The following is a 14,125-nucleotide window of genomic DNA, read 5'->3' on the forward strand; positions in this document are numbered from 1 at the left end:
TTCATTATTCATCATTTTCTAGTGAGATAAACTAGAAACACTGGTGAGTGGTTATGTTTATGAAGGGTTTTTTTTTAACTCAGGACACGTGAACTTGATTGAACATAAAACAGCTGCATTAATGAATGAGTACACGTAGCATAGGAGGAACGGAAAACTCGAAAACTCGGAGGAGCATCTTGAGAGAGCGGCAGCGCAGAAAAGTTGAGCGGAGAAAGCAAAAGAGCAGCAGCGGAGAGGGAGCAACTGTTGCCTGTGCACCTCTCCCCTCCCTATAAGCGCTCCTCCCGAAGCCCACCAGCCCCACCAGGCCACCACCACCACCTTCTCCCCCCCGCCCCTTTCTTCCTTCTTCCTCAGCCCCAAACCCTAACACCCCACCACCACCCCGTCCGCGACGAGGTGGGGCTTAAACCCTACCGCCCACCAGCGGCGGCCATGAAGACGCTGTGCCCCAAGCCCGGCAAGGGCGGCAAGATCCACCCGTCGCCCGCCGAGGACCCCATCGCGGCGGCGTTCCGCCTCCTCCCGGCCGCCATCCTCGTCCTCGTCGCCGGGCTGTGCCCCGAGGACCAGCGGGTCCTGGCCCACCTCGTCACGCGCTCGTTCCTGGTGGGCTGGGACGCCGCCACCGCGCCGCCGCCGGAGCAGCAGCAGGCGCGCGGCGGCGGAGGCGGAGGCGGAGGCACGCGTCGCCGAGCGCGCGGCCACCCGCCCACTGTCGGGTGCCTGTGCTTCGAGTGCTACGGCAGCTTCTGGTCGCGGTGGGACTGCTCCCCGCAGCACGACCGCATCCACGACGTCCTCGAGGCCTTCGAGGAGCACCTCCGCGCCGCCGAGTCCGCCGCCGCCGCCACACCTCCCTCCTCCAAGCGCCGCGACAAGGGAAAGCGCGGCAGGGCTCCTGCTGCCGCAACTACACCTCCGCCGCCGGCGCGGAGCAGCCCCGAGTCCCTGGAGCCCGCCGCTTCCGAGGTGGCGGCCCAGGAACCGCCCTCGTCGCCGCTCCTTCCTTCCTGCCCTTCTACCGCGCCGACTCCCGCGGCGTGCCTCTCCGAGAACACGGAGAATGTCCCGGAAGAGACTGCCGCCTCGGAGGCCCAAGCGGATGACGAATGCGGCGGCGAGGTGGCGGTGGAGGCCGAGGCCGAGGAGGAGAGGAAGCGCGGGTGGGCGGACGTGATGGGCGGCGTGCTGAACCTCCGCCGCTGGGGGATTTGGAGCCCCGCCGCCGTGGAGAGCGGCGCCACCTAGGGGCGGGCAGCAGGCGGCGGCCAATGGCATTCCTGTAAATGCCGGGCTTTTCTAGGGTACTGTTGGCAAAAGATCGGACTGCCTAGGCAGCACCAGCAGCAGAGGTAAAAAAAAAAAAGAAAAGCGCTGGTAATTCTCTTCTCCGTTTGGTTGGGGAAGGGAACTGGAAATCTGCAAGCGCGGGCAACTATTGTAGTATGTGGGGGTAATTATGGCAACCAGTGATTGTGCAACTGAAACAAACAAGATGAACATCACTTGGTGCTTGATAATCGTGTGAATTATGGTCTTGCGTTGCTTGCATTTATCCTGCTCCTGCTCCTGCTTGACTGTTCCATCTGTGCGGGTGCAGGTGTAAAGTTCCTTGCTTTTGCGATGTAATTAGGCGGCAGGTTCATCCCTAGTCAATGATGAATGATCCGGTGGTGTTGGTTTGTTCACCTCTTGCCTGGGTTGCCCTGCTTAGGTGAACTGTTGTAGTAGTTCTTCTTGAGGCAAGCGATGAGCACTGTAGCTCCTTTCTGATGGCCTTATTATCCAATAGTACGCCCTTCGACCCCAGATCAATTGAGGTGTGAGGGACTCAGGGGCAGGGGGAGGTGAAATGGTGAATGCCAGATCTTTACAGCATTGTAGGTATCCTTCGTCTTTCTTCTCAGTTCCTCCCATGCCGCATCCTACAAAATACGTGCTCAGCTCAGCTCAGCTCAACCTGTTGGATGAGATGGAGTGGTGGGGACTAGAGTGACTGGGAATGGCACCGGAGCATGTGGCAACGTTCGCTTATCAGCAGGAAGGAGGGGGGCAAATCAAGGCCTTGTTTAGTTACCAAAAATTTTCAAGATTCTCCGTCACATCGAATCTTGCGGCACATGCATGGAGCATTAAATATATATGAAAACAAAAACTATTTGCACAGTTCATCTGTAAACCACGAGATGAATCTTTTGAGCCTAGTTACTCTATAATTAGACAATATTTGTCAAATAAAAACAAAAGTGCTACAGTACCATTTTTCGCAAGTTTTTGCGAACTGAACAAGGCCCAAAGAGCTGTCGCTATCAGGTAGGAGTAGCACCATCGGCCATTGTTTTGGCGGCTACACTGTTGTGGGGATAAGGCCTTGTTTACTTCCCAAAAAATTTTATAAAATTTTTCAGATTCCCCGTCACATCGAATCTTTAGAAGCATGCATGGAGTATTAAATATAGATGAAAATAAAAACTAATTGCACAGTTTGGTCGAAATTGACGAGACGAATCTTTTGAGCCTAGTTAGTCCATGGTTGGATAATTTTTATCAAATACAAATGAAAGTGCTACAGTGTTGATTTTGCAAAAAAATTTAGAACTAAACAAGGCCTAAAAGGATGAGGATTGAGGATTGTGGCCTGCCTCGCTTCTCCCATCTTTTGGCCATTGTTTAAGGGATCCTAGGGTTTTCATTACTCCTTCCCCGAGTACACTACACCGTGGACCAGTCGTCCATAAAACCGGAGCAGTCCTACTTGTCGCGTTAATCTCATCTCACATCTGGCTGGGCTCAACTCGTACATTTTTCCTGGGCCGTGGTCCGTGCAGTACTCTCGTAGTCCTTTCGTGGTACACAAAGCTAGTAATACTCTACGCTTTCCTCAAAGAAAAAAGTAGTAATACTCTACGCAGCTTGCCGAATTACTAATCAGCAAATTGTGACGTTTCTTTTCTCTCTTTATGGCCTTGTTTAGTTTCAAATTTTTTTGCAAAATAGGAATAGTAGCATTTTCGTTTGTATTTGACAAATATTATCGAATCCTGAACTAACTGGGCTCAAAAGATTCGTCTCGTCAATTTCGACCAAACTGTGCAATTAGTTTTTATTTTCGTCTATATTTAATACTTCATGCATGCTTCTAAAGATTAGATGTGACGGAGAATCTGATAAATTTTGCAAAATTTTTACACTAGATATCAATGTTTGTCGCGATTACGGTAAAAGTATATATAGTTTAGGAAATGAGTCTTGTATTATTATAGAAAGTTTGACGAGCCAGGAAGTGTGATGACCATCCAATCAATTGGCGTAGCGCGTACAGAGTACGTTCCCATGCGCATACGTGATACGGATACGGCATACCTAAACTGCGACAAACTGTTGCAGGGACGAAATATGTCCGTACTTTTTCACTTCATCATCCTGATGGTAAAACGAGATGGAGAAAATTAAAATTTTCTACCATTTTAAATTATAAGACATTTTGTCTTTCTTTCCAGATACATTGCTTGTACAGTATATATCTGAGTGAATAATAAGAAATATTTAGGAAAAATGATATATGTATATTTTTATGAAAATATTTTTTAAGACAAATTTATTCATATAATTTTTATATTTGCAAACTCAATAATTTAAAAGTTATTGATGATTTATATTTTCAATATTTGACTTCAACCTTGTCCAAAACGACATCTAAATTCTATACGGAGAGAAAGTATTATTTGGACAGCTACTTTTGGCATTGGGAGAGTAAATGCTAATACTATTTAGGACCTGGTTGGCATTAGTTTTTCTCTTTGGCCAAACATTCATTTTAAGGTGTTTTTTCCTCCTCTTATAACGATATGTGTTGAGATAAGCTTATTACGATATGTGTTGAGATAAGCTTTTAGCTTATCTCAGTTCTTTTTCTCATTTCTCTCATTAATTTATGAGCTATTTTACTAAACAGTTTTTTTATCTAGAAAGTTACTTATAAAACTATTTTTAACAGTGACAAATAGGTCTTTAGTGTAAACGTAATTAAATTTAAACTAATTTGTCTCTCAGTAGTATTTTTTTGGACGGAGAGGTACTTAGGTCTTGTTTAGATGTATTTTTTTTGAAGTTTGACATTATAGCACTTTTGTTGGTATTTGATAAATATTGTCCAACTATACATTAACTAGGTTAACAAAATCGTCTCGCGATTTACTGATAAACTATGTAATTAGTTATTTTTTATTTATATTTAATAGTATATATATATATACGTGTCTAAAGATTTGATACGATGATAAATTTTATATTTTTTTTGAATTTTTGATGCATCTAAGGCCGAGGTCCGGCGTGGCGTGAGGCGCGACCGCGCGGTGTCTCATGAGTCGTCACGCCGCCACATGCAGCCACGTCTGAGTCTGACACAGCGCGGCGCTCCCTCTCGTCTCGTCTCGGCTTTTCTCCGGCACACCGCACACGCATTGTTGGGGCCCTTCGGCCAGCCTCTGGCGGTCTGGCCAATGGCCTTGTGCGCTCCTCCCGGGTCGGATGAGTGGGTCGACGCCAAGGCCAAAGCACATGATGCTCTGGACCCAACGGAAGCTAGCCAGCCAGCCGCAACGCAACAACGCAACGGAAATTTTTGGCCTTAGCTACCGTAAATTTTTTTTGTTTATATTTGATAATTATTATCTAATCATATACTAACTAGATTTAAAATATTTATCTAGTAAATTACAGATAAACTATGCAATTAGTTTTTATTTTTATCTATATTTAATATTCCATGTATATGAATCCAAATATTCAATGTGACGAGGAATTTTAAAAAATTTTAGAAACTAAACTAAGCCACCCAAAAACTAAATTTTTTTCAAGATTTTTCGTGATATAGATAAAAACAATAATTAATTACACAATTTACTTGTAATTTATGAGATCAATTTTTTAAGCCTAGTTAGTACATAATCAGATAAAAAAAATTCACCCCACTAAATAAAAATAACAAGAACCGAGGATTGGAAGAACACCAGAATAAAAAAAACACACACACACATGAATAAACATAAGATTGTATAATAACAAGAAAATCATAGGAATCGGTGTTTGGATGGTTCATAGGAAAAACACATGAATTTAAAACATGAGCTTAGAGTGGATGTTTTGGATCCTACAAAATTCGAGGAAGGTTTCCTGTATTTTTCGTATGGCACAATCCTATATTCCAAAGGGTGCTACAATAATTAATTTTGTACAATTAGTTTTTATTTTTATTTATATTTAGTGCTCTACGTATACATATACTATAAAATTTGGTAGGACAAGAAATTTTAAAAAGTTTTTGAATTTTGGATCAACTAAACAGAGCCTAACAGCTCGTTAGGCCAGTCTTAATGCAAGTTTCATGAGAGTGTCATGCACATTAAATAAGTTGCTACATAAGCAAATTTGCTGACTTGGCAGGGTCATTAAATGAAGGAGTTTCATCACATGAGAGAGAAGTTTCATCACCATGAAACTCATATGGCTCGGTAGTCTCATTAATTGTGTCATGAAACTGTACATCGAGTAGAACAGATCCCGTGAGTAAAAGGTCGTGGTAGGTGTGGGCCTTGTGGGTGAGACACGAACACGATCCCGCGAAGAAGCTTTGCGACCGACACGTGGGGCCGGGCGCTGACCGTGGAGTGGCCTCCAGCCCGAAGAAGAAGAATCTCCTGCAAAAGCAAAAGGCCCGACTGCCATGGAGGCCGCCGAGCCGACGTGACACAAGCCACGACGCTCTGTATCCCGGTCTCGTCCTGTCCATGTCGCTCTGCCACCGCCCACCACTCCGGCGACCAGAGAGAAACCGGCCGGAGGGGGACGGCGGTCAGGTTGCCGAATTCGGACACTGCCGTGCCCGTGCAATGCAAAAATGCAGCAGTTCTTCTGTTGTGAATGGTGATCGATGTGACATGACTCTTGCAGTCAGGACCAGCTAGCGACGAGACGCTGCTGCTTAACGGAAGCGCGTCGCCGACCCGTCGCTGTACGCATTCACTGCTCGTTGCTCCTGCTCCCGTCCCGTGTGGCGCCCCGAGATCGTATGCGGCGTGCTTTGCTCCTCCGCTTCCACTCTCTCGTGTGTACTTCCTCGAAAAGAATGCAATTATTATTTTAGATTAATTTATTACAAAAAAAAATACATTTCATAAATAATCTGATAATTGATATTTTTTTTATCTATAATTGATTAAACTTATCTAAAACATGATAATATGCTACAATTGTATCCTTTCTGTGACACGACGCGGCAGCACGAGGAGCCGGCACGGCGCTTTCTACTGTGTAAAAATGATGCACTACATACTAATAAGTATACGCTGGGTCCCTCCCTCACAAACAGAACTGGAGTGGAGAGAGGAGAGGGAGCTCTGCTCATGGGCCCCCTCCCTTCACAGGCTGCCGAGAGGAGAGACCCACCCCCGCCGCCGCCGGCCCACAGTGGCGTGTTCGGGCCGTGGCTATAGAGTACAGTACGTTGGACCACATCATCCTTTGAATACAAGCCCAATAACCCCACCCGGCCACTCGTAACTTGGCCAACTTATTAATTCAACTTTTTATCAGAGGGATCAACAAAATTTTGATTATAATGGCATCCAGTTGCAACACGTATTTGTGTGTATGGTTGCGTAGTAGGGTTAGTTTTTTTTCAAAAAGGGTTAGTTAGTGTCTATACGGGGTAGTGAGTAATTATGTTTAGCAAAGAGTTTCTTAAACGGCCAATAGCGCGAAGTCAAATGAAGCAATAGTCAGTAATGTTTTGAATCTTATATACGCGCATCTAACGAGAGTCTCTCGAACGACTAATAGTAGAGCTAAATGAGGCTATAGTGCAAATAATCTTTTCTCGTGACAGTCTAAAGCTTGCTAGTAGGCAGCACGGTGAACGTCGGGTGATGTTGGAGACGGATTGCGCCTGGAGCTCGTTAACCTGTTGGAGATGGTCTAAATAACCTTGCTTTTCAGGATTTGTCTTTTGCTTTTGTTAGTAGATGTTGTAATTAAACTGCTCATGTCTTACCTAGCAAGTTATAATAAGCAAATGTTTTGAGGCCTCGGTCGGCTATCATATACTCCCTCTATCTAAAATTTAAGTCATTTCAAAAATCTTGGAGAGTCAAACTTTTCTAAGTTTGACTAAATTTATATGATAAAATAATTATTATTATGATACCAACTAAGTACCATTAGATTCTTTCTTAATTATATTTTCAAATAATATACTCACTTTACGTTACAAATCTTAGTATTTTTCTCTATAAATTTGGTCAAACATGAAAATGCTTTGACTCTCCAAGAGACAATTTGGAATAGAGGGAGTATTTATATTAACAAAAGGCAAACAAGTCAAGAAAAAAAAGACCGCACAACAAATTATATAAGTATTGTGTTGCAAGCACGACACGTTTTTTTACTAGTAAACAAATCGTTTACTACAAATATTAATATGGCTCGTATCCGTATATACATTTGCACAAAGAAAAAAAGGTCCGTAATATCCTCGCCGGTAATAAACTATGCCTAAATTAAACGAAAGCAAGTCCAAGTCGTCGGTGATGACGATCATTACCAGAGCTTGATGCTTAACTTGCAGTCCATGGTCTTGACCCCGAGGCTGCCCTCGGTGGCGAGCCTGTTGAGCACGAGGTCGCAGCGGACGCTGGGGGTGAGCTTGCCCGTGGTGAACGGGCCGACCTTGACCCTCACCGGCACCTCGCCGCGGAACACGAGCGGCAGCTCGCCGCCGGCGGCGTCGTTGTTGACGTGCCTCATCACCTCCACGACGCCCGTGCCCTGCAGGCGCGCCTCGCTCATGGCGACGCGCACGACCGCCGCGCCGCCGCGGGGGCCCTGGTAGAACGCCGGCAGCGCGCCCCTGGAGAGGCGGTACCCCCCGAACCAGACGGACAGGTCGGAGCCTTCCTCGTAGCGGATGCCGATGGCGCGGTTGGGGTTCTCGAACGCCACCGACGCGTCGAACGTGGCGCGCGCCGTCATGTCGTCGTCCATGCCGAACGCCGTCACCTCCACCGCGTGCACCGTGTACCGCGGCAGCTTCGGGTCCAGCGCCAGGTACAGACCGCCGAGGACCGCGGCCACGAGCGCCGCCGCGAGGAGGACGCCGCACGCGACGCGGCAGCAGCAGCCGCCGACCACGCGCGTCCTCCGCTTCTGCTTTTTGGTCTTCTGTGACGGCTTGTTGTTCGCCGATGCAAAGTCTTGTCGACCGGCCTCGAGGTCCACCTCCGCCTCGTGGGTCGTGTCGAGAGGTGCCATTGTTTGTTCGTTGTTTTTAAACTACGTCGTCGTCCGGGCAGTCAGACGGCAACTCTCTACGGGCCGGCACGGCGAGTCGTGGACAAGGAATTGCATGCAGGGATCTCTCTGGTATTTGTAAGGAAGGTCTGTGTGCCGTGCCCTCAGCACTCATGCAAGAATCGGAAAGGGAAGTAGTTTTGATTCTCGATCTCGAATTCGTTCGTGCGTGCGTTCGGAGTCGGAGAGGCTTCGTTGGGTTGGCTATAGTCTCACACTCTCACTTAGCTTCTCCGGAATCCGAATACGAATCCGGCGACTACGAATTGAATAGTAATCGTAATCGTAACCATGCCACCCGTGACCCGTCTGGAGTTTGGAGCACGCTGCACGCACCATGGATTGGATTTGTTTGACTTTCTCTACGAAAGGATAAATATTTCATCTTGAGTTTCAGTGTTACAGCAAACAAATAAAAAAAATCCTGCAGAACAAAGAGCAATCAGAGCAGGTAATGTAGGCATTATGCGTCATAAAAGAATAGAGCAGTCAGCCCAGGTAATGCAACACATAGCCAGCATATGTATTTACTTCAATTCACATGTGTCAGAATGGATTGAAATATAACTTAGTTAATTTCATTCTAATCCACTTTAATACATGTGAAATGAGATGAATACATACGTATCCAAACAAGACCTTTGAATGGATTAAAAGACTGGTTGTTAGAATCTACACGGTGTTCGGATTTAGAGCTAAGAGATTGGATTGTGACTAGGATTTAGGCCATTTTCTGCCCTTACAATTGTCAACCTCAACTTGTAATCAGCATAAAGCAGATTGGGAATCTTAATCCATCAAATATAAGAGGAGCATTCAGGGTTTGGGTAATGTTCTCTGGAGCTTTGGATGCCTAGGGTGGCAGCCAAATCTGACCGTGCGGCGAACTGGCACCAAAATAGAACCGGAGGTTTTGAGGCGACGTCGGCACGCCATGTCAAGGGGTAGGCAGGACGGCCAAAGCACGTCGAGTGCAACTTGTTCCAACTTCAGCTAACTGTAAAGTCTGTAATTTTATCATCTCCCATTGGGTAATAAAATTGAATTCAACAGACAATGAAAAAAAATAGACAGTTCATTGGGTTGTGTAAAAGATACTCAGACATGATTCCTGCATGTGTCCCCATGCTCACAACAACAATGAACCCCAAAAAAAAATTGCGGCATAAAAGATCAAACCCAGAGTAGAAGTTTGATTCAATACAAAAACATCTAGTATTGGGGAACCTTTATTTCCTCATTCACTCAGCTGGACGAGGGTGGCAACATACTCTTACAGGGGGATCGAGAACGACTTCTTCAACTTCTCTACCTCCAAATAAGCGTTAGAGTAAGGCAGGAACTCTGAGAAATGGCTTTGCATCAGATCGTTGATGGCAGTTGCGAGCTTTGGAATCTCCATGATCTCCTCATTGGTCAGCTTCCGAACAAACCTAGCCGGGCTTCCAGCCCAGAGTTCACCGGTCGGAATCCGCCTTCCTGGGGGCAATACAGAGCCAGCTTCAAGGATTGAGTTGGTCTCAACCAGCGAACCTTCCATGAGGATAGAGTGCTGGCCAATGATGCACTCGGGCTCGATGGTGCAAGAGCGCAGCAGACAGTAGGCACCCACTGTCACGTACCGGTCAACAAGTGTCTCAGCTGGAAGCCCTGTAAACAGCACATTGGAGATGAGATCAAAGCTAACCCTTTCCTAATAGGTTACATACAAAGTATGGACATTAGAATACAAGGAGGTGAAAATCTATCCTACTCATGATACCTTAGAGCAAGTTGGTTCCCAGTGGTGTAAAGTATTCACATATGTCCAGAACAAATTTTCATAAACAGAGGAAATATAATGAGGTAAAATGGTGTCTATTGGACAGACCCAATGGTGGCCAAGTGAGGACCAAGGCTAAAGGAAAATTTGAACTTTGAACAAAACAAAATAACACCTGTGGGCTTCTTTTAACAAATAGCAGTGCTTATATTTGCATCTCATGCATTATTTTCGTAAAAATGGCAAGGGATGCAATTAGTGATAATAGATAGATTTAATGAGTCAGTAGCCACGTCTATAAGCATCACTATGTATTTAAGTAGTCACACAGATCACACACGATGACTTCCAAAACAAAACAAAAAGTTCACCAATGAAGATTTCCAATCCATGTACACTTAAGTAGCAAGTGTATGCCATATGGCTACGTGTTCAGAGTCAAGAAGTATCAACCAGAAACTGCGACACACAAATTGATTCTAACAAATGCTTATTAGCGAAGCTTATAAGAGAAGGCAATCTTATCATGAAACTTTATGAACAAAGCATCTGGACCACTAGGAGAGATTACCTAGTTTACAATAAAATATGCATACAGTGATATAAACTTGACATTCAATGAAAAAAGTATGAAGTACAACAGACAAGAGATGTTAGATTTGGTATGTTCATGAATAAGAGCACATGTCTAGCATCCTAGGAAAACAGGTTCAGCATTTAATTTAATTTACAGAAACTAAAATCAAAATCCTCAGTCAGTATACACCCAGGCCAGTACCATTCACGGAGGCAATCCTTAACAGTTCATTCTAGAATGCACAAACTTCCTAGGTTACCATGCTCAGAATCTAAGGCATTAACATGATAAAAGCTAAATGTTAAGTCACTGATAAAAGCTTAATTTGGTTGAAACCGTAACTAATCCCATTAACAAATTAAACTGTTAAGACATGTTCCAGATAAGAAGTCAGCAAAATCTCATGGAACAAATTATGGGAAGAGTAAGACTCTGTTCATCACCATCCAAAAGGCTACACACGCTTACTAACAATATAGCACGAAGGAAGCAGCTATTTTCAAAGCTAAACTTGAATCTCTACTTTCCCTGCTGCTTTGCGACCTCATGCTAATAAGCAACTAAGAAAAAAAAACGGAGCCATGAGGCACCTTTATCATCTAATAAACTAGTTTGCTAGTATTTTTACTACAGAAATTCCAATGGAGTAAACATGGTGGCCGCTTGCTAAAGAAAAAAAGGTTCTTCTAAACATCCAAAAATCAAAGATTTAGTTACAATTAATATATTTTGCGGTCTGTTTTATGGCTGTTCCGGTTAGTGTTTTCCTTGTGGCCTCAGTTTAAGTCTTCCCCACTTGATGAAATACTCATTCACATACATCGGCCTTCTTAAGTAACAGTATTAATAAGCCCATTTGGCACGTTCTTCTGTTCCCTATAAGGATCATGTTGAATGTTATTTGCTTGATTCTGCCAAGATAGAGAAAGCAAAGAACACAGCCATGAATTCCAGGTACTAAAAATGTTGCCATTATGTCTGTAAGAACTAGACAGGAGTAAACAAAGTCGCAAGAGAAGAAAGTTTTATTCGTTTACTGCGAAATGACTTTCTGGGTATACCTCATGAGCAAAAAAAAAGCATATACTTGTTTATCAAGAATTGGGGGGAAAAGGTTGAAGGAGAAATGCAGAATTCTCCAGAGATAACCCAGATGAATCCAGCCAGGAATCAGCTCTGGAAGTGGAGGAGAGATTAGGTTGTGCAGTGGTGAAGAGAGTTGCAGAACAACAAGACACAAGAATGATGGTGGCACAGAACGATAAAGCTAGAGCTTTGTGCCCCAAGGCAATAGGAGTAAAAACCAGACAATGCCGGACAAAATGGGCACATCTAATGGCAATGATGCCCATGTAACAAGAGCAATTACATGGGACAGAATAGCAGTCGTGAACCAAAATCTTAAGCAGTACTCCCTCCGTCCTGGAATGCTAAGTGTATTTTGATCAGGGAAAAGTCTAATGAAATATATTGACTGCTTATTTCTCTCACTATAAGTTGTCATTTTCTAAAGAATCAATATCATCTCAGAGGCACTTTCAATACAAATCTATTTATAGAAGTTTCATGTGCTAAACATATATATAATTTGAATAATTGTTGGTCAAAGTTTGTAATTTTTGTCTTTTCCCTGTCCAAAATATGATGATCATTCTGGGATGGAAGGAGTATGAAAAAGAGTAAACAGAACTTTCATAGTTCCCTCACATAGTTCCTTTTGACCTCACTGAACTTGACAATGGTCACAGCATAGCATTATAGGTTCAGGGACATCTAGCGTAGTTCATGGAAACTCCAAGAACGGACTAACTAGTGGGTTCTCACTAGTCTAGGCAAATTATTGAGGTATAAAAAGAACTGCTATATTACCAAAACCGAATGTGGCTCCTTGAATGAGTTAAAGATAGTAACTTCACATTTTTCTACGAGATTGCAAGAATAACTGAACAGTAAAATGCATAGATTGAAAGCAAGTAAATGCCCCTCCTTAGATTTAATGCAGCCTAGTTAATATGGATCCTCTTTCCATCTACATGAATCAAAGATTACCTAAATGCATGACTAGTGTAATTGGCCAGCTCTATCTACAATGGCATTTTTCCCCTTGTAGTTACAGGTACACTAGAGAAAACAAGCATGGAAACACAGGTCAGCTTTCCCAAACAACCTTCTATGCAGTGTCCATTCAGTACGAGATGAACCATGGAATGGAGCAAATGCTAATGCCGATTTACACACAAAATTCGTAAATCGTTCAGGTCAACTCTTCAGAAACACAATGGTTCAGTTCAGTCTCAAGCTGCGCAAGGCATCATCATCAAATTACAAGCCACGCCCGATTCCTCACTACACAGCTGAAACGAAAACAGTCCCACCGCGTCCTAGATCACGTAAGGAATTCAGGGAACAGTCCTAGGCCTAGCAACCAGATCTAGCATTTCGAGAGATGAGGGTGACCTGTGGGCGCCGCCCATGCGGCATGGAGGACGCATCGCTCCTGGACGTTGGCGCAGAAGCCGAGCGTGATCTTGTTGAGATCCCCCCGCAGGACGGCGCCGCTCCAGACGGAGGCGCCGTCGTGGACGGTGACCTGGCCGGCGAGCACGGCCTCAGGGGCGACGTACGCGTCCACGGCCACCTTGGGCATCCACTGTCCCAGCGGCACGAGCTGCCGCTGCCCGCGGTAGTCCCACCGCACCCGATCCGCGCCCACGGCCGCGGCGGCGGCCGCGCTCGGGGGCGGCGGCGGGGCGGATGCCGCGGCGGGGGCGGTGGAGGTGGCCGAGAGGAGGCGCCGGAGGGACGGCGCCGCCGCGGAGGCGGAGGCGGTGGCGCGGCGGGAGAGACGCGCGAGGGAGGCGGCCGCCATGGTGGTGGTGGTCGTCGGAGGTGGAGAGGGGTGGGGGGAGTGGGCGGAGCGTGTGATGGGTTCGTGGGGACGTTCACGACCAGCTGGTGGACCGGACGTTTGGGCTGGGCTGTTATGTGCAAATGGGCCTGCGCAGTGTGTACATTTAGCTGTCTGTACATTCCTCTCAAAAAAAAAAAAGTTGTCTCTACATGTTTGGTACTGAGTAATAGGAAAAAGTCCACTTTACGTCACTCAACTTTCACGAAAGTCTGATTTTCGTCCCTAAACTCTAAAACCGTATAAAATACATCCCTCAACTTTTAAAACCGTGCACATTACATACCTGACCTGGTTTTGAAAGCGGTTTTGTCTTTTTCTTTTTATTTATTTCGGCTGAATTTTTGAAAAATCACAGTAAATCACATAAAAATTATAGGATAAAAAAGTCAATTTTGTTGGACTTCAGACGAGTAGATCTACACATTGAATATATAATATAGTACTCCATCCATCCCAAATTGTAAGTCGTTTGACTTTTTTTACCCCAAGTTTGACCACTCATCTTATTTAAAAAATTTGTGCA

General features: G+C 45.0%; 3 protein-coding genes across 3 annotated transcripts; 1 reads left to right on the forward strand and 2 right to left on the reverse strand.

Moving 5' to 3' along the window:
• On the forward strand, window positions 113–1,589 carry LOC8056082. The gene has a single exon (XM_002452101.2). It carries the CDS (start codon window positions 439–441, stop codon window positions 1,252–1,254), a length of 816 nt encoding a protein of 271 aa, XP_002452146.2. The 5' UTR covers window positions 113–438; the 3' UTR covers window positions 1,255–1,589.
• On the reverse strand, window positions 7,603–8,313 carry LOC8056083 (NDR1/HIN1-like protein 6). Its single transcript, XM_002453841.1, has one exon. It carries the CDS (start codon window positions 8,311–8,313, stop codon window positions 7,603–7,605), a length of 711 nt encoding a protein of 236 aa, XP_002453886.1.
• On the reverse strand, window positions 9,393–13,592 carry LOC8059582 (gamma carbonic anhydrase-like 2, mitochondrial). The gene is made up of 2 exons (XM_002453842.2): window positions 13,149–13,592; window positions 9,393–10,002 (listed from the first exon to the last, which is right to left on the reverse strand). The coding sequence occupies exons 1-2, from the start codon at window positions 13,558–13,560 to the stop codon at window positions 9,626–9,628; spliced, it is 789 nt and encodes a 262-aa protein (XP_002453887.1). The 5' UTR covers window positions 13,561–13,592; the 3' UTR covers window positions 9,393–9,625.

The sequence above is a fragment of the Sorghum bicolor genome, chromosome 4 (genome assembly GCF_000003195.3).
Source record: "Sorghum bicolor cultivar BTx623 chromosome 4, Sorghum_bicolor_NCBIv3, whole genome shotgun sequence".
NCBI classification, from domain to species: domain Eukaryota; kingdom Viridiplantae; phylum Streptophyta; class Magnoliopsida; order Poales; family Poaceae; genus Sorghum; species Sorghum bicolor.

Bases quoted from the DNA above. Each gene is read 5' to 3' on its own strand.
- LOC8056083 (XM_002453841.1), bottom strand. From the start codon at position 8,313: ATGGCACCTCTCGACACGACCCACGAGGCGGAGGTGGACCTCGAGGCC.
- LOC8059582 (XM_002453842.2), bottom strand. From the start codon at position 13,560: ATGGCGGCCGCCTCCCTCGCGCGTCTCTCCCGCCGCGCCACCGCCTCC. The intron at 10,003-13,148 runs GTCACCCTCATC...TGCTGTTTACAG, and splicing joins CGCATGGGCGGCGCCCACAG to GGCTTCCAGCTGAGACACTT.
- LOC8056082 (XM_002452101.2), top strand. From the start codon at position 439: ATGAAGACGCTGTGCCCCAAGCCCGGCAAGGGCGGCAAGATCCACCCG.